At 42.1% G+C, this 27,735-nt stretch overlaps 1 protein-coding gene across 1 annotated transcript; it reads left to right on the top strand.

Moving 5' to 3' along the window:
- The first annotated feature begins 1,527 nt into the window (after window positions 1-1,527).
- LOC137266354 (uncharacterized) lies at window positions 1,528-20,818 on the top strand. The gene is made up of 2 exons (XM_067801841.1): window positions 1,528-2,317; window positions 16,662-20,818. Exons 1-2 carry the CDS (start codon window positions 1,931-1,933, stop codon window positions 16,905-16,907), a joined length of 633 nt encoding a protein of 210 aa, XP_067657942.1. The 5' UTR covers window positions 1,528-1,930; the 3' UTR covers window positions 16,908-20,818.
- The last annotated feature ends 6,917 nt before the right edge of the window (window positions 20,819-27,735 follow it).

Here is a 27,735-nt window from a genome sequence, read left to right as displayed (position 1 = left end):
AAGATAGCATCGTCATGTGACGTTCTCTGCACTAGAGATGGTAACTATTACAAAGATATTTTTTACTATTTGCTACAAGCGGTTTATTTAAAATATATTTTCATATGTTGCCGTCTGCTGACAATGGTTAGCTTGACTTGTGTCTACGCAAAGTCATTGTTTGTATTCTTTGGTTTTATTGCTGCCAGATATAATGGTAGGCCTGTATTCTCCATATACACTGGATGAATAAAAATGTTAAGAATTATGCTTGTTTTGTCATCACTGGATTCAGCAAATGACATAGATCTAAATATGAGGGGTGTTTGCTCAAACACGTGAAGTACCGGGTTAGAATTGGTCTTTACCAACCCTTGCTAGTGGTAAGAAGCGACTGACAGGCAGATGTGTCTCCATCTTGCACACAAGTCCGTCTGGGTATCAGCACGATGTATCTTGGTGCTGGTTACATGTGGTGGCTCTGGGTCCCGTTCCTCGAAGCACAGGCAAACTGTAGCGCAAGTGGGGTTGCGCATGGTAGAGAATATGACCAGTATTTATACCTGAAGACTGGTAATTTTTTTCTACGCTGCGCAACCACATTTTCGCTACAGTTTGCCTGTGCTCGAAGTAACCCTAAGATGATCGTAACTCCCATACTTTAACATAGACTTACAACAGTCGCAGCGCTCAACCCGGGTTTCAGCCTGGACTGCCTTAACAATTATACATGTTTTATCAGGAAACAGTGGACACTACCGGTGCGTATCCAGCTTTCCTCATTCCATATTTGGGTAGACCCCCTGCGGTCACTTCTAACCTTATACGTTACGTCTATGCTCTTTCTGATGATCACTGGATTGTCTAGTTCAGACTCCTTATTTGCAGACCTCTGCCATGTAGCTGGAATATTGCCGAGAGCTGCGCCAAACCACAAAATTCCAACCAATCTTTGTCAGTAGTAAGCATTAACAATAATAAACAATTACAAGGAGAATAGAAGACGTAGATTATCCCTGGTAACACCACCGGCAAACATAGAACCATCACCACCATTTTTGACTTAAAATATCGTATAACACATATACGGATGTCCTTTTGGCTGAGGACCTTCGTGGTCAGGCGTGAAACTGGACGTCTGGAGAGGTATGTATATGTGCAGTGTGACAATGAAAGGACAGGTGGGATCCTGGTTTTGGTCGTCTGTGCCTATATGTTATTGAACATGTGCAAAAGTCACGATACATCGCAGCTGTTGGCTTGTTTGGTCCAGTCATTGTTATCCACAGACTGCAGCCATATAACTGGAATATTGCTAAGTGCGGCGTCAAACAACAAATCAAACAAACATCAAATATGCCTGTTTCCTAAACCCAAATTAACACATTTTGTTGCTTCGCATTACGGAAGTTATTGTTTACTATCGACATCTATTATTCTGAGTCACTTTAACATCACACTGTTATCGTGTTAATTTGGGCTTTTTCTGCCACATGACACTACTCTCACTGCAGATGAGATTGAACGAGGCCCGAGCGAGCAGACGACAGAGCGCGGATTGATGCTGTGGCTGCAGTGGGTCGATATCTTGGAATGTCGACTATTGTATATGTCTGTGTGTATTGACACGAAGGAATCGCGCCATTTTCTGAGTCTGTCAGACGATACCAGATCTGGTTGGTGTTACACAGGTGTTGAGGCCGATGTATTGACTTCCCCAGGCTCCGGATGATCAGAACGGCTGTCTTGTAGTCGACAGCCATTGGGTCTGTATTGCACAAAATGAGCACATTAGTTAGCATTTTGATTGGATGTTAGCGGCAGGTTCCTTGGATAAACAACCAACGCGTCACCCGAATACAATCAGTACATGGCGTCCACTGAGATCAGATGCCGACCTCTGTTGAGCCCGAGTCCTATGTCTCCGTGTCTTGTCGTCTGCTCATGAAGAATGGTGGTCAGTTTGATTGAGACCAGTGTTAGCTCTAGTGAGAGGATGGAAGGGAGCTGCTCTTCGGACGAGAGTGGAAACTGGTACTGGCAAGATTCGTCCCTCGTGTGTTACCTGTGTGGGGAACTGTTTCGTCGACCCCGCATCTTACCGTGCGGGCACACCTTCTGTACCGACTGTCTAGCCCGACTCAGAGAGGAAGTCATCAGGGAAGGGAAGCTTGCGGGAACCTATGACCCCAAACACGCCGAGATCGGCCATTTCGTCTGCCCAATGCCGGAGTGCTCTTACTCCATGAGACTGATAAACCTGCACCGCTTCACCACCAAGAACAAGACTGTGTCCGAAGCTGTTGGGGCTTTCAGGAAGAAAATAGGTGCCAAACAGGTAAGCGTCAAGCATTATTATTTTATGTATTTAACATCGCACTAAGCTGGATCACTTCATCATATCAGTGGCAAATAACCCGTGATTGATATTGTGAGCCCCGCAAGTCCGAAGTCATCTTTTCACACAATATACGACAATCTGAGATTAGTCACCGAGTAAGTTCCCGTCTCTGCCTGTGGAAGGAGGATATCCTTGAACTTACGAATATATGCAACACCTCTCTGGACTGCTAACATACCCTCGGTTGTAACGTCCTACATATAGCGTTAATACATAGGTGTATTATGATGCCAAGTGTTCGTCAGGAGAAACCGAGATCGAGGAATCAGATTCATGTATGCAGCTTGGCAGGTATTGTCTCATCCTGGGTCAGTTGTAAAATGTGAATGGATCAAAGTGTCTTGTTGGTGAAGTCTGTGGGTTTATGAAATGGGTCTTTGGCATAGAGGAAGTCACTGGGTTTGTGAACTGGATCTGTGTATAGATGAAGGCAAAGGTTTAGGGTACTGGGTCTGTGTCCAGAGGAAGTCATTGGTTTTGTGAAATGATCCGAGTCTAGAGGAAGTCATTGTGTTAGTGTATTGGATCATGGAATAGAGGAAGTCGTTGGTTTAGTATATTGGGTCTGGTCTAGAGGAAGTCATTGTGTTAGTGTATTGGATCATGGAATAGAGGAAGTCGTTGGTTTAGTATATTGGGTCTGGTCTAGAGGAAGTCATTGTGTTAGTGTATTGGATCATGGAATAGAGGAAGTCGTTGGTTTAGTATATTGGGTCTGGTCTAGAGGAAGTCATTGTGTTAGTGTATTGGGTCATGGAATAGAGGAAGTCGTTGGTTTAGTATATTGGGTCTGGTCTAGAGGAAGTCATTGTGTTAGTGTATTGGATCATGGAATAGAGGAAGTCGTTGGTTTAGTATATTGGGTCTGGTCTAGAGGAAGTCATTGTGTTAGTGTATTGGGTCATGGAATAGAGGAAGTCGTTGGTTTAGTATATTGGGTCTGGTCTAGAGGAAGTCATTGTGTTAGTGTATTGGATCATGGAATAGAGGAAGTCGTTGGTTTAGTATATTGGGTCTGGTCTAGAGGAAGTCATTGTGTTAGTGTATTGGATCATGGAATAGAGGAAGTCGTTGGTTTAGTATATTGGGTCTGGTCTAGAGGAAGTCATTGTGTTAGTGTATTGGGTCATGGAATAGAGGAAGTCGTTGGTTTAGTATATTGGGTCTGGTCTAGAGGAAGTCATTGTGTTAGTGTATTGGATCATGGAATAGAGGAAGTCGTTGGTTTAGTATATTGGGTCTGGTCTAGAGGAAGTCATTGTGTTAGTGTATTGGATCATGGAATAGAGGAAGTCGTTGGTTTAGTATATTGGGTCTGGTCTAGAGGAAGTCATTGTGTTAGTGTATTGGGTCATGGAATAGAGGAAGTCGTTGGTTTAGTATATTGGGTCTGGTTTAGGGGAAGTCATTGTGTTAGTGTATTGGATCATGGAATAGAGGAAGTCGTTGGTTTAGTATATTGGGTCTGGTCTAGAGGAAGTCATTGTGTTAGTGTATTGGATCATGGAATAGAGGAAGTCGTTGGTTTAGTATATTGGGTCTAGTCTAGAGGAAGTCATTGTGTTAGTGTATTTGATCATAGAATAGAGGAAGTCATTGTGTTAGTGTATTGGGTCATGGAATAGAGGAAGTCGTTGGTTTAGTATATTGGGTCTGGTCTAGAGGAAGTCATTGTGTTAGTGTATTGGGTCATGGAATAGAGGAAGTCGTTGGTTTAGTATATTGGGTCTGGTCTAGAGGAAGTCATTGTGTTAGTGTATTGGATCATGGAATAGAGGAAGTCGTTGGTTTAGTATATTGGGTCTGGTCTAGAGGAAGTCATTGTGTTAGTGTATTGGATCATGGAATAGAGGAAGTCGTTGGTTTAGTATATTGGGTCTGGTCTAGAGGAAGTCATTGTGTTAGTGTATTGGGTCATGGAATAGAGGAAGTCGTTGGTTTAGTATATTGGGTCTGGTTTAGGGGAAGTCATTGTGTTAGTGTATTGGATCATGGAATAGAGGAAGTCGTTGGTTTAGTATATTGGGTCTGGTCTAGAGGAAGTCATTGTGTTAGTGTATTGGATCATGGAATAGAGGAAGTCGTTGGTTTAGTATATTGGGTCTAGTCTAGAGGAAGTCATTGTGTTAGTGTATTTGATCATAGAATAGAGGAAGTCATTGTGTTAGTGTATTGGGTCATGGAATAGAGGAAGTCGTTGGTTTAGTATATTGGGTCTGGTTTAGGGGAAGTCATTGTGTTAGTGTATTGGATCATGGAATAGAGGAAGTCGTTGGTTTAGTATATTGGGTCTGGTCTAGAGGAAGTCATTGTGTTAGTGTATTGGATCATGGAATAGAGGAAGTCATTGTGTTAATGTATTGGGTCTAGTCTAGAGGAAGTCATTGTGTTAGTGTATTGGATCATGGAATAGAGGAAGTCGTTGGTTTAGTATATTGGGTCTAGTCTAGAGGAAGTCATTGTGTTAGTGTATTGGATCATGGAATAGAGGAAGTCATTGTGTTAGTGTATTGGGTCTGGTCTAGAGGAAGTCATTGTGTTAGTGTATTGGGTCATGGAATAGAGGAAGTCGTTGGTTTAGTATATTGGGTCTGGTTTAGGGGAAGTCATTGTGTTAGTGTATTGGGTCATGGAATAGAGGAAGCCATTGTGTTAGTATATTGGGTCTGGTCCAGAGGAAGTCATTAGGATTGTGAAATGGGTGTCAGGGAAGGCAGTGTATTGGATCTAAAGGAAGGCAGTTATATAATATAGACAATCTGTGATCTTTGTCAGAGGCAAACTATGTTACGATGAGTGCACTGACAATTTTCACAGTATGTTGGGTGATCAAGTTTGTTCGCAAAAACGTCCAGCCAGGTGGTGTGAAACACTTCTGTTTGTTGAACTGTGTGCTGACCAATACAAACTATGACTCATCCGAGGGTTGACTGCCATGTGTCGATCTACTCCGATATGAGCCGGGCTTCAAATCCACAGCTAGCTGACACTGCAGTACGGTACATTAACCGCTCATCAGAAATCAATAAAATATATCAGTATATCTGTTGTGCAAACACGTGGACAATAACACTGCACTGATATATTTAATTAATGAAACATGATTAATCTAACGACTTGTTCCAGGCTGACTGTTTTCTGCCAGTCACATCCAAGAACTGTAACACTTACTGTAAGAACAGAAAACACCGCTTAATTCACAACAGACTTCGACATATTTACTAATGGCCGCTGTTCATTTCATGATGTACCAAACCCATGTTAAAGTAAAGTGTATTAATATGTGGCTTGAAATCACACGGTTGGAGACACGCCACTTAACCTGATATTACCATCACACACACACGGGGGCCCCACACCCACACCCACACCCACACCCACACCCACCCACCCACCCACCCACCCACCCACACACACACACACACACACACACACACACACACACGTCTATATCTTCCAAGCGCTAACACAGATATAACTGATTTATTTACGACTGTAGTCGTCTTTGCAAAGTGCTGTGTCAGCTATATCTCGTCGTTCAAGGTGAGTCAGGTCGAACTGAAAAGTCGTGACATGGATCGATGCAAGGTAGATTTCTGGCTCCCCAAAAACAATACATCACGTGACAATCAATGTACAATTGTTCTGTAGAAACTTGCCTGCGGCGTCAACAGACTCGCCAGTTCTGTGGGTAATTTTGTTTATTAGAAACAAACAGTCATCAGTTTTGGTCGGGATGGTAGGAACATATCAGCGTCTGTATTCAGAAACACAGTATAAACGTAATTCGTGGGGGCTTCATACAATTGTAATATTTAAGAACTTTACAAAAAAGAAAGATAACTAAATCTCTTTCTACGATGGAACTGATGCAATGGATCTCGCGATGCCAGATGTTCCGTTGCCAGGTCGACCATAGCTTGGGTTCGCTCGGTACAAATCTCAAATGATTTACAACGTGATAACATAATAAACAATAACGCCTACCAATACATCACCAACAGACATGGTCTGTGTACACACGATCACAACAGACTACGTTATTCTGGTTCGTTATTGAAATGATCAGATCTGATTAACAGCGCCAGTTGCCACTCGTTTGTATGGAGATATCGACTAATGGTATGCAAGCCTTTTATAGAAGGCCAGGTGTGCGTATCTCTGGCGCGAAATTGGACGTGCTAACACGACCTTGACCTCCAGCATTGTCTTCCGATTCAGTTACTGTGATTACCACACACGTGATAATAACCTCGGGCAAATTCGATAAGCATTCCTTCATCAGAAACAATACCCGAGGTTCACACGTGATACTAATTACAGTGGAAGCTGTCGTAACCGGCATCTGTCCAATCCAGCAAGTTGTCACCTCCGGCATAAAATCTCAGCCCCACCCATGACTTGTGCATTTACCATCACTCTACAATCCAACACTTTGTCTAATCCGGATTATTTCTCAATTCCCATTGAGTGTCAGTTTAGACGGCTTGCATTGTACACAGTTTAGACACAAAATTACCAATAGGCATATCACAAGATCTAACATTTTATAGGAATTTAATGAAATATGAACACGCGTTTAGGAGGTTACATGTGCTCGTTAAAAAGTACAAGACCTTTACCATAACTGTTATTTGTTCGTTATACGTCAAGGCGAAAGTCATTTATAGACTGGATTCTGGCTGTACTTGCGTTGTGACTTGTTTGTTTATTCCTGAGGTGAAAACCTATTTACGTTGCCCTGGACTGTATTTCGCTGATACACTGACACATCATGCTAATAAAATGTCGTGTCAGTCTATGAAATCTATCAAATTTACATATTACTCGCTGAAGAGTATACCAGATTAGAGACATTAATTTGTCCTTGTGAATATAATATTCCATATGACGTCATAACCTTAGTGCCGCGTGAGCACAACATGTATCATATGCCATGGCAACGTTGTGCGTCGTGCGCGTTGTTGCCGCCTCCGATGTAGCAGCGCCAACATGTCAAACAACACCAGCATGTGTTTACGATCCACCACGATAGCTAATCAAATATACATGCCATGGACTGATGCCGTCTTTCTTATAGTTTCCGAGAACATCTGTCAGAGCAGTTTTTAGGAAATATTGCTTTAGAGACCATATATGGTATCTGATAACATGTTCTGTAAATGTCTGTAATAATCGGTGAGTGCCATCACAAGTGCTCGTGTTGCTGGTGTCCTTGGCAGTGATGGAATATTGCTTGAAGAGGTGTAAAACTGAACTCACTCTCTCACCCGCGCCGCCTTGTCGGATGCAGTATCAAGTCTGCAGTATCAAGACAATTGACACCAGACACCTCTGTGCACGTAAGGACTCGAACCCGGACCCTTAAGCGTGACGGACAAACACTTTAACCGCTAGGCTACCACATAGCACAATCCAAGCTTCAGACTCGAGAGCACTCTCACAATGGAAAAGCAGGTAAATATCACCAGTAAATCATGCTCTACCAAATCAACTTTTGAGCCATCACACCGTACATAACAGAGGACTGCTGTAAACCATTTGAAGACCAGAGATTCAGAAACTGAGGAAATCTAGACTTTCATCTACGTCTCCAGCTGTTCAGAGAGGGCTTGGCAGCAGGGAAAATAATATGAAGCCATGTAGCGCGTCATACAAATCTCGCATGTTATTATTATAGACACATGGCACTTTATATTAATGTGCTTCTCTGGGTATTTAGGTACCTATCAAGGACACTGCGGTTTAACAAACTGTCGGAGTAACAGTGAATAACTATCCATGAACCATTCCTTTATATTGATCTGTTTCACGCGCCCTGCTGCAGGTTTTCGTGGAAGTAGACAAAGAGAGTGTTAGCACTCTGATCGATGTCATGATACAGGAAGTGTTGTATAAGTTTCATGTCCTGTATATTATGTAGTTCTTTATTCTAGTCTTTTTCTGGCTTGTGTAGAACATGTTGCTTGCAGTTACGGATGTGAAGGGAAAACAATCGCTGTGGAGGTTTGTGCACCTGTTACCATGGTCACATTTAAAGAGGTTTAAAAGAACGAACAGAAGGACAAACCACATATTCTTGAGTCACGCTTAGTGTCTCCATCTTCATCTCCATGTTAAATTGTCAAGTCGAGGTTGCAAAAGGACCATGATTGGTGGGATCAACAATCAAGGTCAAGGACGTCTCCTCAGAGCGTTGACTGACGATATCTGGTGGATTACTTGACAGAAAATGCCATTATATCTTATGTAAGCACTGAGCGCTGCAGCTGTATGTGACTGATTCTAAATTGGAAGAACATGGCAGATGCATGGTATGTGATAGACGCTTTCTCCAGGTAAACAGGAAGCAAGGATCTGGGTCTCTAACAGACAACGGACAGTTGTTAAGTCTGAAAAAAAAGACCCAAGAAGATCTATTTTTTTCTAACAAAAACCTGTCATTGAATCTAAGCGTAGTGTCGGCAGTGTATGTGGTTTTGCAATGTGAATTCAATGCTTCAACACAGGATCTGTGATATATAACAAACGATCATACACTATCTGTGATTTTAACACATAATTGTTGAAACATACATTTTCAGGTTTACATGCTCAAAATACACTGCAAAATATAACAGATAAAACTGTGGCAGCAGCAATAACTAATTGATCCTACAATGGATGTGCAGTCTGGAATGGTCACCATTTTTCAGGGTCATATGCCTTGAATGCGGCCTTTCTCAGATCCGGAATACTGATGAAAGCAGAAATGATTCCCACCTGTTCCTGGGCCCACTTGCACAAAGCAATCTTAGCGCTACGACTGTCTTAAGCCTATGTTGAAGAATAGGAATTACAATCACTGAAGCGCTAAGATCGCTTTGTGCAAGTCAGCCCTGGTCATTAGATCAGGCCCGTGTAGTTAGCCTTGTAGAAACTGTCCAATTACGAAACCTCTTGAACGATCACGCTGACTCCTGCGTATGCGCGCGCGTGCGTTGAAACCAAGGGCGTAACTCCAAATTACACTGGCCTATGCAACACTCAATATCGTTTCAAGTATTTTCTACCTCGAGAAATTACTGTTCCACCTAAACTTACAGCTGCCACAGATTGCCGGGAGTCTGAGATAGTTGCGAGTGTGCAAGTCGCACGCGCACGACGTCAGCTCCTCATACATTGTTTGTAGCATGTTAATACGTTCCATGGCCCGTCTCTCTCTGCTAGTATTTTAAAGTTCTCTTACCACACCAAAATACCCCCCACTATTGCAAAGAAATGTTTTTCATGACCCTGGGTATCCTTGTCTGGTGTATTATCGAGTAACCGTATGGGGCGTTGAGTGTCGTCTTTTCGAGACAGCGCCACCTTGCAGGGAGAGTGCGTAACAAACGGCGCTTCGTGAACGCAGCTGCTAAATTTTCCATGAAGCACTCCCTGGAGACTGGTTCTTCTGTAGGAGGGACCTCAAGCATTGCAACGTACCGTACCACATACAGTACACGGAACCATTGGTAGTGCTATTGCATTCGTAAAAGATTCGGTCTGATTGTAAGTCATGTAAGTCTTTGTTGGCATGGAATAATTTGTCTTGGGTTTGGCTGGGTGCATGTTCGGTGATCCTGAGTACACGGAAACAATATGTAGATCTACGTCTGCTGTGTTCTACATATGATTTTATAACTCATGGAGACCCGGGTCAGACTTCAGCAACCCATACGTGTCGTAGGAGTCGAGTAACGGAAATGAGTGGTCAGACCCGCTGATTTGGTTGACACTTAACGTATCCCAACTGTGTAGATTGATGCTCATGCTGTTGATAACTGGATTCTATGGCCCAGACTGGATTACTTACAAATCGAAGATGTATAGCTAGAACATTGCTGACTACGGCGTAAACCAACCAGCCTACCTACCTACTGTGTACAAGCTGTGAAACGCACACAGTTTTGCTGTGCCAGTAACCAAGCTAATTATTTGCCTGTAGAAAGAATCTTCCAACTAAACCGACACTTTATGGCATCCATGCCGCTGAAACTAAGCGTTAAGGCCCGTTCTCACGTTGCGACTGCACAAATGCCCCTGCCAACAAAGAAAAGAACAAAACTGAACATGATCCTTGATCCCTGAAACAAGAGGAAGAAAGGATTCACCACTCTTCGACATGAATGTAAGTAGTCGAATTAAGGATTTTGTTAAATACTTCCGGTTTCCAAATCGCTAGCTGCAGTGTAAAGACAATGCTTTTATCCTTCAGCTAAACAACTTCGTCAAAGTTTATGTCATCTGTCCTTCGAACTAATGAGTGTGCTAAATACAGAACACTACAGATGCTGTCGGCACAATTAAGATAACGTTTTTGTCCTTCTGCAAAACAACTTCGCCAAATGTTATTTTATTTATTCGTCTGGATTCATATCCAAACTAGGAGGTTTCACATTATTGTCTACTTTGTCGTGATATTTTGTTGAGAAGATGTCGGTTAGACAGTGTGTTCTGATTGTTAGTCGGCATAGAATATGTATCCAAAAGTATTGTTTGTGATTCATGTTTAGCCTGCGCTCAACGTTATCTCGTTGACTATGGACATAACGGCTTGTTCTGTGTCAGTAAAACACTCTCCTCTTGCGACAACCTAGCTACTAGAAAACAGCGTGTCCCTATTGTAGATCGATGATCATGCTGTTGATCACTGGATTGTCTGGTCCAGACTATTACTGGTCCAGATTATTTTATAGCTAGAATGATACACTGAATACCTTTCGGGGTACGACCAATCACAGGTGTGTCTGTTGAGGGAACACTCTCCCAATCCGATTTGATTTATGGAAGTAGAATCCAAACACACCATTCGGCCATCCACAAACATCGTCCACACTGATATGTCAGGATCCTATGAATGAAGCGTAAGAGAGTTTTGTATCAAAGCAGTGACATGAGAACCCCAGCATCTTATCAATGCTCATGTACAGTGAATGTTTGTCGCGAGGGCGCCACCTGGTGCTGGAAAGCGATACCATGTAAGTGATAGCCCACGTTGCGTTTAGTCGAATGCTGTTGCTTTCAGAGACATGTTTGCTCTAACGAGACGCTACATACAGCATATATCATACAGATGCGGCAATTGTAATCACTGTGTTTCATGCTTGTTGCCACCAGCAACCGATGGCAGTTTAGTCCTGTCACCGTTGAGGAAGCACGTGCATTTTATGACGAACTGCAATGGCTAACCATTCACAGACTCTGATAGGCCTGTGCCTTGATTTTCGAAATTCTCTTTGCGTTAAGATAGTTGCAAGTGCCATACGTTAACATTAACTTATGACTATCTTAGCGCTAAGAGAGCTTCGAAATATAGGCCTAGGATCCCGCTCCTGAAGGCGATCGTAACGCGACGACAGTCGTAAGGCTATGTTGAAGTATGGGAGTTACGACAGTTGTAAGTCTATGCTGAAGTATGGGAGTTACGACAGTCGTAAGTCTATGATGAAGTATGGGAGTTACGACAGTCGTAAGTCTATGATGATGTATGGGAGTTACGACAGTCGTAAGTCTATGTTGGAGCAGAGACCATATAATAGAGGGACGGCCCTCTCCAACAGTTCATCATTAAACATCAGCGCTACGGTCTGGCATGTAACTGATACACATCGACACCCTGCTGCTAACTTCCGGTTACCGGAACACATGCGCAGCAGATGCGCAGACATTCGCAAATGAACACTCTGGTAACCACGTAAACAATATTGCGTAATATCCGGACCGAGGGTTAATTCCTTAGCTGGATTTCACCGGCTGCGACTGAGAGTCAAAGATTACATGAACAGCTCCAATAAACTGATTACAATAATCGTAATCTCTATCTTGTCTCTCAGAAGATGTCAACTTTTCAACTGTCGCACATGTCAACTGACAAAATCGCTGAAAATGTGTATCGTTCGCGAAATCCGTGCCGTTTTAGGCCAGTCACGTAACAGTACTGTTGTCAATATCCCCGATGTTAGCTGAACTTCATCACATAACCTCTAGATTTTGTTTTAAGTATCCGTTGCCACTGGTTCGTGGTTCACTAAATGACGCTATTAGTCTCTGATTTTGATTTCATATTAATTTGCGTAACTTTATGAAGCTGATAGTCGAAACGAAACACGATTACACGTTATCCACTAACGTTATAGTAATGTTTGTTTGAATGCCAGTTTGGGGCTGACAGTGATAACGCTTTCGGAGCCGTACGGAGACAGAGGCACATTATAATATGTTTTTTTCGCAAAGGAAAGCTACTCAGAACTACTGAAACCACGAGGACCATTTTCACAAACGTCAATGTACAACATTACATACAGTAACCGCGTATAGTTGATTTTGTGACCATTTGACCGTTTCTTTCACAGTAGATTGAGAGGGAATGAAGCAATGACTTGAGAACTTGAACTTGTCGTGATATAAAGATCGTGAGGCATCCCACCAAACACACCACCCAATGAAATTAATTATTTTCATAGGGTTCATAACTTTAATTTTATCATGACACTTACCATGAAAACTTTGTCACATACCTTTCCCAAAATACCGGAATTGCAACTGACTGGGACTGTGCAGGTGTGATTGTGATGTTATATGTTTTATAAAAGAACAATAAATGTATATGTATTGCTAAATACAACTATTTAGATAATATTCTTTCAAGCTTTCATTAAAAACAAATATGTCAACTGTTTGAAATTGAGACTAACACTAAAGAATACACTAATTTTTAAAAATATTAAAACATGATATTGTAAATGAAAAATATCAAATCTGTACACAACTTCGTCCACGGATATCTTTAAGAGAATAACAATCAAACCACAGTTTCAAACCTGATGAAAAACACAGTTCAAAGGTCTTGTGTCTTGCAAGTGATGTTCAAATGATGGATGCCTGAAAGATAGTGTATTTGCAACCCTATGACGGATGCATCACAGTCAGGTTCAATACTTGGTCATGATCTGATTCAAACTGTAAAAGCCCTTAGTAGAGATTCCCATGTCACAAACGATTTTATAGTTGAAGACAAAACCAAGTTATCTGGACAGTCAATTTCTTTATTTCATAGTTATTGTGACAATAAAGTTACACTGTGTGTTCAATGGGTTTTGCCATTGAAGCTCATTATCAAGCTCTCGAGAGGTACTTTGGATCATATATGATCAGATGTGCATACAGGAAGATTTTATTTAGAGTATGCACACCTGTATAGAAAAAGTCAGCAGCCATCACAGACTTATTCACATCTTCACCCAGTTTTTGCTAAACCGCAGAATTAATGGCAGAACAGCCATCATAATCTGTCTGTTCCTGCTGGCATGGGGTGTCTGTGCGTTCATCAGTGAGGTCAATGAAGAATGACTTCCACTGTTTGTCACACAGTACATCTATTGAACTGAAAAAAGGAGAGGAACAATTTTGATATTAAAGAAATAATAACATGAATTCAATGCTCTAAATACTTGTTGAAATTATATGATAGCTGGTTGTCAATGCTCTTTCAAACAAGATCTGTTTACTTACTCTCAAGATGGGAATATTGCACTTAATTAACACTGTATCTTTCCTTACATAAGAAAAGAAGCAAAATATTTCTTTCTGCAGATAACGGATAATACAAACACCTATAGAATAAATAAATACCAATAACTACAAATTATCAACTTTTTATCAACAATTTTTCATCCAATGAAATGATTTCTTTGGTGTGCACCCTTAGTTAACAGAGACACCATTTTCAATATTACTTCCATTATTACTTACCTGCAATCAAGAACTGTTCATTGAACTTTCTTTTTCCTGGGCATCTACAAGACAAAATAATAAGTTTATGCTATGATTGGTGTAATGATTGAATAAGGTACTTTAAATCATAATTAAACTTCATTAAGAAGAAAAATGATCAAAACAGAAAAATGTATTATTTCATGAAAAATAAGGATATTTGCTACAAGCATAATCATCACAATGAACAAAAATGGAAATATGTACAAGTATTTACAACCCATAAGTGCATGAGACTTTTGAAGAATGGATTAAACATATATTCGGGTCATATTAACAAAGAAAATTAATGTTGTGTCATCTGCTACATGGTATCTGAAATGTGCAGTACATGATGCAAATGCGGGTTTACGTAAAAAATCATAAAAAATAAACTACCGATCATAGCCATATAAATTTAGTACCAAGCAAAAGAGGAATTCGCCATAAATGTTCACATACTTATTTTAAAAATGCTAGTAGTAAGCTGTTATTGTGAAAGCGTGCGGAAATCAAGTGTTGTGGAGTAAATATTTCAGAAAACATTCACATTTCGTCGTATTGCAGGAGTCAAAATAAGGAATTACACGTCCTCCACAGATTTATAAATTCCACTAAACCAAACTTTATCTAATCTGCTTTTATTACACCCCGGTAACTAAGGATTGGTATTGAAAATTAGTAGCTGTTCTTGAAAATCAAAATCGGGACTTTCGCCGATTTTGCACCACCGCCATTGCCCTCACAGACCAACGATCACACATGAGAGCATTCATCAAATACAAAGACATGTATACGCTTTAGCACCACTAAAAACCTCAGATGCACTCTTACAAATATATGTATGTACATGAGAATAAATGAGAAAAACTAAATATTACCTTTGTTATGAAAATATGCAAAATCTATGACTGAGGTGAACACACGTTCCTCGAAGCTTCCGGATAGGCTGCGCAGTACAAGCCGTAGCGCGGATGGTTTCGCGCATTGGCTTGAGGACCGTCCCTCTATTATCTGGTCTCTGGTTGGAGTATGGGAGTTACGACAGTCGTAAGTCTATGATGAAGTATGGGAGTTACGACAATCGTAAGTCTATGTTAAAGCATGGGAGTTACGATCACCTTCGCGATAAGATCGTTTTGTTGAATGGGGGCCTTTTTGAACGTTTCGTTGTCACTTTTGGGCTTCGTCACTATGATATCACGTGACAGTGACAATCCTGCCACGCTCAAACAATATATCAATAATCTCACGATCGGGAACTCTTTTAGATCATTGTGATTGGTTGGAGTTGTAATGTTGTACGCTTGGTGGGACATGAGATCATGTATCGTTTGATTAATTATATAAATAACATATGTTGTCTGGGCATTTTGTGCTTAACAAGTAGAGCAGACAGCACACACCACGCCAACCCTCACTCCAATCTACCCCGACCTTTAGTGCAATTAATGGTTCATCAACTTCTTATTGTAAAACATTAAACAAAATATGTTATCTTTATGAGTAATTTTGATGACTGGACAATGTTTTTTGTTTGAACGACTCGTGATCTATCATGCTATACATGATATATTACCTACCTAATCATGTACATCGGACCCGGTTGAGATTCAAGTGCGCTGTTACTTCTGGTATATTGTATCAAGTTATACACTTGTATGTATGGTGACGTGTAGCCTTATCCATTCGAATCGTGATACTGGATACAGTTTAAGGAACGTCAGTCATAAAGACATGGTAATCCTGGTCAATAATGGTTGCCCAGTGTGGCTGTATTCTGTTTATCTTGATTACGACGACAGGTATAAATCGGGACTGGAAACGGAAGGAACGTAGTTCGTAGACAATTTCTTCAATGAAGATTAACTTTACCCGATTAAGGAAATATTGGCTTCTTGTTATATGCCCAAAGTTACTGAAGTGTCTTCACAAATTCAAATACATTAATTAACCAACCCAGACACTTACCCACCCATCCATCAGCCAACCCAGACACTCACTCACCCAGCCACCAACCAACTCAGACACTCACTCACCCACCAACCAACTCAGACACTCACTTACCTTCCATTTCCCAACCAACTCAGACACCCAGTCACCAATCCATTCCCCAACCAACTCAGACACTCACTTACCCACCCATTTCCCAACCAACACAGACACCCACCCACCTATAAATGTACCCATCCACCAACCAACACAGACACTCACTTACCCATCCACCAACCAACTCAGACACTCACTTACCTTCCATTTCCCAACCAACACAGACACCCACCCACCTATAAACGTACCCATCCACCAACCAACCAGACACTCACTGACTCACCCACCCTCAAATCTGCTAGTCTACCTCAAATCGCTTATCCACCTTTCACCACTCCCTCATTTCCTACTGTCCCACCGTCGGTGTGACCATACCGACCCCATCCCCTGACCCCCTCCCCACCGGCATGGTTTGTCTGTACCCACATCTTACTTGTGTCTTCTCTGTCTCCCCCAGGATGTGTCCACGCAGACAGACATCACGTCAGAATCCATCATCGTCGCCATCCCAAAGTCGCTGCTGATGAGGACTAAACGTCAACGCAACTGTCTCGACCAGGCGTCCTTCGTGGACACGGTTCTCCATCGCGCCCTCAGCATGGACAGCCTCAGCCGCAACTACATCCCCCAGGGCAACTTCAACTGGAGGTCGTGCGTGACCATGCTGGGTGTCAGCATCATACAGCAACTCATCCACATATGAGAGCTAGGCGCTCGGAACAACTCGGGTCCTCTCGGGTCAACTCGGCGTATTACGCTACCCTTACTGTATCTCGGGCAAACATTTTGACTTGGAATTTTATATACGGATCACGTCCAGGTTGTCTTGATTGTTATGTGACGAGCATGGAGTTAGTTCCATTGGATTCTTGTTTGAGTTGAACCGAGAACCCCGAGTTGCTCCCCTTCAATAGTTAACGGTGCCACTTGTAATAACGAGATTTTAAGAAGCATACTATGAAGTAGTATTCTCTACAGTTAATGTTTCACGGACTGAAACAAGACGAAAGGGTATAATACACTGCAGTAAATGCCAGTCACATATGTAAATTAATGGCTTCATGTAGGTAACACAGGACGTGTATGGCGAGGCTGTTTCCTTTCTAATCCTTACGAAAACCTTGAGGATGGGCGAGGATTGAAGCAAACCTGAACTTCTAGGCATGCTGTACACAAGTGGTTGAGAGACAAGTGTGTTTCGGCCGCTGTCTTCCCCTTCGTCGTTGTCTTTGAAGGAGGAGTGGACACGAAGGCCCTTGCCTTCATGCTATATCCACCAAGCTTCATTTATGCAATATTCCCAGGCGCCCTCAATCAGCTGTCAGATGACGTCCTCGACCAGCTGCACCCGCGTCAACAGATTCACCTGCTTGCTTCAGTTTCGTCTTTTTCGAAAGTGTTGACACAGCACTTTGGTGATAGAAGCTTGCTTGAAAGGATAGCCTCCCTTACATCCGGGTCCACCGGAAGAAATAGGAACTTCAAGCACCTGCCACCCAAATGATATCCCAGCTGTCGAAAGCGATGCTCGACTCTCTCAGTTCTTAATCTCAAAGGATTGTTTTTGTCATGGGGTATAACCTCTCATACTTGATTTGTTCATTTTCTAACCACGTTACTGCACAGTTTCTGATAAAATGTGACTGAGAGAGGGGGAGTCATCTGAACAGTGTGCCTGACTACAGTGTTTGCATGTTGTGCAATGTCTGTTAGCCTTCACTGAGATTGGGAACTGCGTTGAAATGATGAGATAGTCGTGCAAGTCTGCTCCTGGAAACAGGTGCCCGTTGAGAGGCCAGAACTGGTTGTCCCGCGGGAGCTATAGCAGTGTTCTGGTGTAGCCATGTGGGCGAGGACTTTCTTCTTCACGCTATACACCTGTGTTCGATTCTCAACTTGGATACAATATGTGAAGCTGCTGCTCCATTCGTGATTTGGCTTGCATATGTTACAAGCGCCCTTATACATTACTCCTTCCTGTACCACCCGTCGTCACCGCAGTGCTGACATTGTTGTGGAAGTACCTACTTCCAGGTGCATATCAGAACTGTATATGGCGCAAATACATGCCAGGAAAGGTACTTGCTTTGTGGCAGATGTATGATATGATATGTGATATATATGCTTCTATGTATAATAACTGTGATAAAAAAAGTCTCGAAGGAAATGACCATTATTACTGGCTTGAACCTCCGTGCTTCATTCATACTCTGGAGCATCAATGAAGCTGATGGGGCAGTGTTAGCCTGGCTTCAACAGGCGAACTACATCTTCTCGCTATTTTCACTTATCACTGGAGTTGAACTTCTTGTATATTAGTGGACTGGGGACTTTGGGAAGCGGCCTCCATAGTTTCCTATTCACATTTTGCACATGCAGTGAGATAAATGTATGAACGAGGTAGTTTACAGGGAGTTGTTTGAATAGTTTTACGTCTCACATGCCTGTTCAGTGTGTATTCCCTGGGAGGGAGTACTTTCCATTCTCAGAAACTTTGGCATTGCAAATATATCGACTCGATGAGTCCTAATGAATCTAAAACTTATTGCTAAAAACGGACAGGCACAACTTGTGGCGTGATAATATCCGTTGGAAGCTGGCCCAGGGAGGTTATTGCAACGATTTGCGACCATAGACTAAACCCTGGTTCACCATAAGCGATAGTCAGCTCAACCATCCACATATTCCTCATATATGTAGATTTCCATTGCATGTTGTCTGTGTATTTAGCTGTACGTCATTTGAAGTTAACAAGACAAGATTTGACTTTAACGCGAATCCTCCTCTATGGGGCATAAGACTTATCAAACAAACCTTGTATCGTGTTGGCATGGATGACTCTACGAAGCAACGATATGATGTAAAGTTATCACAGGGGCTTGTATTGCTGAAAATATAACATCCTGGGCCCGACAAGCCTACACTGATGTCCACATACATATACATATATCCATATACATAGGTATATGGAGATCAGTGTAGGCTTGTCGGACCCAGGAAACTTATAAATGCGGATATGTTAGATTAAATACCTATACACGTCTGTAATTTACCTGTATACCGGACCTCGGGGCAACAGCTGTGATACAAGCTATCTGTCGCGATAGGTAGCGAATATTACTTGTACCGGAATGGCACGAACGGTTACGAATGGGTTACGGAAATAAGACCGACTCGTGCCTTTCCGGCACAAACCTTCGTGCGATCCTTGCGAACTGTGAATGTGCATTTGCTTGGAAATTCAGTACAATCTCAGAATAATCGTATGACGTCACGGATACATTTATATCTAACTTTAGTAAAGAGGATCTGAGAATCCGACTGGGTTGTGAAACGCTGGTAAATGGCGGTATACGGGTATACGTGTATTTGTTGTAACGAACAAATAATGTTTCCGAAATACATTTACCGTATAGGTAAACCGACGTCAGTGTGGGAACCTACCATTTCGTGAAGGAAATACATTTTGTTTTATTTTGTTGTTGAACTGTTCAATTATCACTGCAAATTTTCAGGCACCTCTATACCGAAACTTGTACAAATCAACTGCAAATGTTGTGTGTTTTTATCGTGGTGTATTTTGCTGTTCTGTTGTTGCTTGTCTTTACTGCGATGTTTGTTTGATTGTTTGATTAATCAGAAGCACGTGTAAATGCAATGACACGATAGTGATGTGTTTTCACGGAAGGCGTGCAAGGTAGGAATGTGTCTAAAATGGAATAAATATACTTGTGTATCTATATATTATTTGAAGTGATGCAAGTGAAGTTTGATTCGTCATTCAAACATTGTTTGACCTCTACTGAGAGTCAAGCGTACACTAAGACTCAAAACGTGACATTTTTAACTTCCAAAAGGTCATTTACTTGCGTCTGGAATAATCGTTCTTATACCAACAATGACCATCATGTTCTGCACGTGCAATAGTTGCTTTCAAGCCAGTCTAAGTAAACTTAGCCCAGTGTTATTCCTTACACTCCCGCAACATCGTCACCAAATCCAGATATATGGACCCTTGTTTGATGCCCACCACCCTAGCAGGTCCTTCAAGATTGACGCACAGGCAAACTGTAGCGCAACAGTTTGCCTGTGTTTTAAGAGCAGTGTACGCAGTGAGGAGAGAAGTATTTTACAGGAATAAGTATCACTGAATGCCCTCACTCGTCCTGGTTTTAGGCCATCTTCATTCCTGTTTCCTTTCCTGTTTCTTTACCCTTTCTATTCCTGTCAGTGTCGCCGGTGCTATAAGACTGTCGACGTACCCCAGCCGTCCATGTCACAGCCCTCACACCCCGGGAGCTGACGCTGCTTGTCTGAAACAAATAAACGATGACATGAACGTTCTCCTGTGTGATTCAGTGTGTATTCTTATTTCTAGATCCTATATGGAGCTGGGTGCATCTGGAATAATGTTCAATGCGGCGTCAGACTCAAATCACTGACATGATGATGATGATGTTGTTGATGATGATGATGATGATGATGATGATGAAGATGTTGTTGATGATGATGATGATGATGATGATGATGATGAAGATGTTGTTGATGATGATGATGATGATGATGATATACGAGATGTTGCTATTTCGGCAGATTAAAATTGATATATGGCTGCGCTATCGTTTGAGAAATGTGTTTAGGTGTTGCCAGGTGTAATGCATTCTTGTGTCCCTTTTGACGTTTTGAAAACTGACAAGGTAGGTTATATTTTGTTTCCTATCTGGTTAAAAATCTAACATGATTCCAGCGAAACACCTCACCTTTTGGGACAACCGAAGCAACTGTATAGTGTAGGTAAACTTACATCACTATGACCATTCATTACAAACAACTGAATGTTTATAATTGTGAATTTATACCACAATTTTCAAACGTGAAATGTGTTGAACATATTGTCAAAGTCACAACACAGCTGATTCCCACGGTAACATAGTATATACTAGGACCTATTGGATATATACAGGATAACCGTATACACTATCTTACTTATGCATTTACGTGTCAGCACCTGTCACTGGATATCACATGACTGGTCACGTGATTACAGGACGATCAGGATGAATAAAACATACACTACCGACAAGAAATAAGGGAACTAATGAAATAATAGCGAATTTAAAACTGCTTTAAATATCCTCTAAATCAATTTTAGGCGTCAAGTTCAATATCTGGTATGCCCACCATGTTGGGCAACACATTCACGGCACCTTGATGGCATGCTGTTAATCAATTTCCGGATGGTTGCCCGTGGTATTGCCCGCCATTCCTCTTGGAGAGCTGCACCAAGCTGGGCCAGGTTGGCGGGTCCTGGGTCCCTGGCGTACACCCTTCGACCAAGAACGTCCCAGAGATGTTCATTTGGGGACAGGTCTGGGGACTTAGAGGGCCAGTCCAATGTCTGGATAGCTTCTTGTCGGAGATAAGCGGAGAAAATTCGTGCCCGATGTGGTCTGGCGTTATCATCTTGGAATACAAAATTTCGGCCAATGGAGCCACAACAGGACGCAATATTTGGTCAACGTATCGCTGACCAGTCATGGCTCCGTTATTGATGACCAAATTTGATCGTCTGTCATGTGTAATCCCACACCGCACCATGACACTACCACCTCCATATCGATCATGGTCAAGAATTGCTGCTCTGGCATATCGCTCAACGCTCCGACGCCAACAACGTTTTCTGCCATCTGTGAATCGTAGGCAAAACCTTGACTCATCAGAGAACATGGTGTAACGCCAGTGGCGCATAGCCCGTCCCTGATGCTGCCTAGCCCATGCCAATCTTTGGTGCTTATGGTGAGCTGAAAGGGTGACACCCTTAAAAGGCCGTCTTCAAATAATGATGCCCACCCACCCACCCCCACCCTCTACTGCCTATAGACATGATCAGTATAATACAGTACTGTTTGTCGCACACCCTCTACTGACTATAGACATGATCAGTGTAATGCAGTACTGTTTGTCGCACACCCTCTACTGACTATAGACATGATCAGTGTAATGCAGTACTGTTTCTCGCACACCCTCTACTGACTATAGATATGATCAGTGTAATGCAGTACTGTTTCTCGCACACCCTCTACTGACTATAGATATGATCAGTGTAATGCAGTACTGTTTCTCGCACACCCTCTACTGAGTATAGATATGATCAGTGTAATGCAGTACTATTTCTCGCACACCCTCTACTGACTACAGACATGATCAGTGTAATGAAGTACTGTTTCTCGCACACCCTCTACTGACTACAGACATGATCAGTGTAATGCAGTACTGTTTCTCGCACACCCTCTACTGACTATAGATATGATCAGTGTAATGCAGTACTGTTTCTCGCACACCCTCTACTGACTACAGACATGATCAGTGTAATGCAGTACTGTTTCTCGCACACTCTCTATTGGCTATAGACATGATCAGTGTAATGCAGTACTGTTTCTCGCACACAATCTACTGAGTATAGATATGATCAGTGTAATGAAGTACTGTTTCTCGCACACCCTCTTCTGACTATAGATATGATCAGTGTAATGAAGTACTGTTTCTCGCACACCCTCTATTGGCAATAGACATGATCAGTGTAATGCAGTACTGTTTCTCGCACACCCTCTATTGGCTATAGACATGATCAGTGTAATGCAGTACTGTTTCTGGCACACCCTCTACTGAGTATAGATATGATCAGTGTAATGAAGTACTGTTTCTCGCACACCCTCTATTGGCTATAGACATGATCAGTGTAATGCAGTACTGTTTCTCGCACACCCTCTACTGAGTATAGATATGATCAGTGTAATGCAGTACTGTTTCTCGAACACCCTCTACTGAGTATAGATGTGATCAGTGTAATGCCGTACTGTTTCTCGCACACCCTCTACTGACTATAGACATGATCAATGTAATGCAGTACTGTTTCTCGCACACCCTCTACTGAGTATAGACATGATCAGTGTAATGCCGTACTGTTTCTTGCACACCCTCTATTGACTATAGACATGATCAGTGTAATGCAGTACTGTTTCTCGCACACCCTCCACTGAGTATAGATATGATCAGTGTAATGCAGTACTGTTTCTCGCACACCCTCTACTGACTATAGACATGATCAGTGTAATGCAGTACTGTTTCTCGCACACCCTCTACTGAGTATAGATATGATCAGTGTAATGCAGTACTGTTTCTCGCACACCCTCTACTGAGTATAGATATGATCAGTGTAATGCAGTACTGTTTCTCGCACACCCACTACTGACTATAGACATGATCAGTGTAATGCAGTACTGTTTGTCGCACACCCTCTACTGACTATAGACATGATCAGTGTAATGAAGTACTGTTTCTCGCACACCCTCTACTGACTATAGATATGATCAGTGTAATGCAGTACTGTTTCTCGAACACCCTCTACTAACTACAGACATGATCAGTGTAATGAAGTACTGTTTCTCGCACGCCCTCTACTGAGTATAGATATGATCAGTGTAATGCAGTACTGTTTCTCGCACACCCTCTACGGACTACAGACATGATCAGTGTAATGAAGTACTGTTTCTCGCACACCCTCTACTGACTATAGACATGATCAGTGTAATGCAGTACTGTTTCTCGCACACCCTCTATTGGCTATAGACATGATCAGTGTAATGCAGTACTGTTTCTCGCACACCCTCTGCTGACTACAGACATGATCAGTGTAATGCAGTACTGTTTCTCGCACACTCTCTTTTGGCTATAGACATGATCAGTGTAATGCAGTACTGTTTCTCGCACACTCTCTTTTGGCTATAGATATGATCAGTGTAATGCAGTACTGTTTCTGGCACACCCTCTATTGGCAATAGACATGATCAGTGTAATGCAGTACTGTTTCTCGCACACCCTCTATTGGCTATAGACATGATCAGTGTAATGCAGTACTGTTTCTGGCACACCCTCTACTGAGTATAGATATGATCAGTGTAATGAAGTACTGTTTCTCGCACACCCTCTATTGGCTATAGACATGATCAGTGTAATGCAGTACTGTTTCTGGCACACCCTCTACTGAGTATAGATATGATCAGTGTAATGCCGTACTGTTTCTCGCACACCCTCTACTGAGTATAGATGTGATCAGTGTAATGCCGTACTGTTTCTCGCACACCCTCTACTGACTATAGACATGATCAATGTAATGCAGTACTGTTTCTCGCACACCCTCTACTGAGTATAGACATGATCAGTGTAATGCAGTACTGTTTCTTGCACACCCTCTATTGACTATAGACATGATCAGTGTAATGCAGTACTGTTTCTCGCACACCCTCTACTGAGTATAGATATGATCAGTGTAATGCAGTACTGTTTCTCGCACACCCTCTATTGACTATAGACATGATCAGTGTAATGCAGTACTGTTTCTCGCACACCCTCTACTGAGTATAGATATGATCAGTGTAATGCAGTTCTGTTTCTTGCACACCCTCTACTGAGTATAGATGTGATCAGTGTAATGCAGTGCTGTTTCTCGCACACTCTCTATTGGCTATAGACATGATCAGTGTAATGCAGTACTGTTTCTCGCACACCCTCCACTGAGTATAGATATGATCAGTGTAATGCAGTACTGTTTCTCGCACACCCTCCACTGAGTATAGATATGATCAGTGTAATGCAGTACTGTTTCTCGCACACCCTCTACTGACTATAGACATGATCAGTGTAATGCAGTACTGTTTGTCGCACACCCTCTACTGACTATAGACATGATCAGTGTAATGAAGTACTGTTTCTCGCACACCCTCTACTGACTATAGATATGATCAGTGTAATGCAGTACTGTTTCTCGAACACCCTCTACTGACTACAGACATGATCAGTGTAATGAAGTACTGTTTCTCGCACACCCTCTACTGAGTATAGATATGATCAGTGTAATGCAGTACTGTTTCTCGCACACCCTCTACTGACTACAGACATGATCAGTGTAATGAAGTACTGTTTCTCGCACACCCTCTACTGACTATAGACATGATCAGTGTAATGCAGTACTGTTTCTCGCACACCCTCTATTGGCTATAGACATGATCAGTGTAATGCAGTACTGTTTCTGGCACACCCTCTACTGAGTATAGATATGATCAGTGTAATGCAGTACTGTTTCTCGCACACCCTCTATTGGCTATAGACATGATCAGTGTAATGCAGTACTGTTTCTGGCACACCCTCTACTGAGTATAGACATGATCAGTGTAATGCCGAACTGTTTCTCGCACACCCTCCACTGAGTATAGATGTGATCAGTGTAATGCCGTACTGTTTCTCGCACACCCTCTACTGACTATAGACATGATCAATGTAATGCAGTACTGTTTCTCGCACACCCTCTACTGAGTATAGACATGATCAGTGTAATGCAGTACTGTTTCTCGCACACCCTCTACTGACTATAGACATGATCAATGTAATGCAGTACTGTTTCTCGCACACACTCTACTGAGTATAGACATGATCAGTGTAATGCCGTACTGTTTCTCGCACACCCTCTACTGACAATAGACAATGATCAATGTAATGCCGTACTGTTTCTCGCACACCCTCCACTGAGTATAGATATGATCAGTGTAATGCAGTACTGTTTCTTGCACACCCTCTACTGACTATAGACATGATCAATGTAATGCAGTACTGTTTCTCGCACACCCTCCACTGAGTATAGATATGATCAGTGTAATGCAGTACTGTTTCTTGCACACCCTCTACTGACTATAGACATGATCAGTGTAATGCAGTACTGTTTCTCGCACACCCTCTACTGACTATAGATATGATCAGTGTAATGCAGTACTGTTTCTGGCACACCCTCTACTGAGTATAGATATGATCAGTGTAATGCAGTACTGTTTCTCGCACACTCTCTATTGGCTATAGACATGATCAGTGTAATGCAGTACTGTTTCTCGCACACCCTCCACTGAGTATAGATATGATCAGTGTAATGCAGTACTGTTTCTCGCACACCCTCCATTGACTATAGATATGATCAGTGTAATGCAGTACTGTTTCTCGCACACCCTCTACTGAGTATAGACATCATCAGTGTAATGCAGTACTGTTTCTCGCACACTCTCTATTGGCTATAGACATGATCAGTGTAATGCCGTACTGTTTCTGGCACACCCTCTACTGAGTATAGATATGATCAGTGTAATGCAGTACTGTTTCTCGCACACCCTCTATTGGCTATAGACATGATCAATGTAGTGCAGTACTGTTTCTCGCACACCCTCTACTGAGTATAGACATGATCAGTGTAATGCAGTACTGTTTCTTGCACACCCTCTATTGACTATAGACATGATCAGTGTAATGCAGTACTGTTTCTCGCACACCCTCCACTGAGTATAGATATGATCAGTGTAATGCAGTACTGTTTCTCGCACACCCTCTATTGACTATAGACATGATCAGTGTAATGCAGTACTGTTTCTCGCACACCCTCTACTGAGTATAGATATGATCAGTGTAATGCAGTACTGTTTCTCGCACACCCTCTACTGAGTATAGATATGATCAGTGTAATGCAGTACTGTTTCTCGCACACTCTCTATTGGCTATAGACATGATCAGTGTAATGCAGTACTGTTTCTCGCACACCCTCTACTGACTATAGATATGATCAGTGTAATGCAGTACTGTTTCTCGCACACCCTCTACTGACTATAGACATGATCAGTGTAATGCAGTACTGTTTGTCGCACACCCTCTACTGACTATAGACATGATCAGTGTAATGAAGTACTGTTTCTCGCACACCCTCTACTGACTATAGACATGATCAGTGTAATGCAGTACTGTTTCTCGAACACCCTCTACTGACTACAGACATGATCAGTGTAATGCAGTACTGTTTCTCGCACACCCTCTACTGAGTATAGATATGATCAGTGTAATGCAGTACTGTTTCTCGCACACCCTCTACTGACTACAGACATGATCAGTGTAATGAAGTACTGTTTCTCGCACACCCTCTACTGACTACAGACATGATCAGTGTAATGCAGTACTGTTTCTCGCACACTCTCTTTTGGCTATAGACATGATCAGTGTAATGCAGTACTGTTTCTCGCACACCCTCTACTGAGTATAGATATGATCAGTGTAATGAAGTACTGTTTCTCGCACACCCTCTACTGACTATAGATATGATCAGTGTAATGCAGTACTGTTTCTGACACACCCTCTATTGGCTATAGACATGATCAGTGTAATGCAGTACTGTTTCTCGCACACCCTCTATTGGCTATAGACATGATCAGTGTAATGCAGTACTGTTTCTGGCACACCCTCTACTGAGTATAGATATGATCAGTGTAATGCAGTACTGTTTCTCGCACACCCTCTATTGGCTATAGACATGATCAGTGTAATGCAGTACTGTTTCTGGCACACCCTCTACTGAGTATAGACATGATCAGTGTAATGCCGTACTGTTTCTCGCACACCCTCTACTGAGTATAGATGTGATCAGTGTAATGCCGTACTGTTTCTCG

Source organism: Haliotis asinina, chromosome 15 (assembly GCF_037392515.1).
Source record: "Haliotis asinina isolate JCU_RB_2024 chromosome 15, JCU_Hal_asi_v2, whole genome shotgun sequence".
In the NCBI taxonomy this organism is placed as follows: Eukaryota; Metazoa; Mollusca; class Gastropoda; order Lepetellida; family Haliotidae; genus Haliotis; species Haliotis asinina.
The sequence above is the reverse complement of the archived record's forward strand: the minus strand, read 5'-3'. Positions and strand labels throughout refer to the sequence as shown.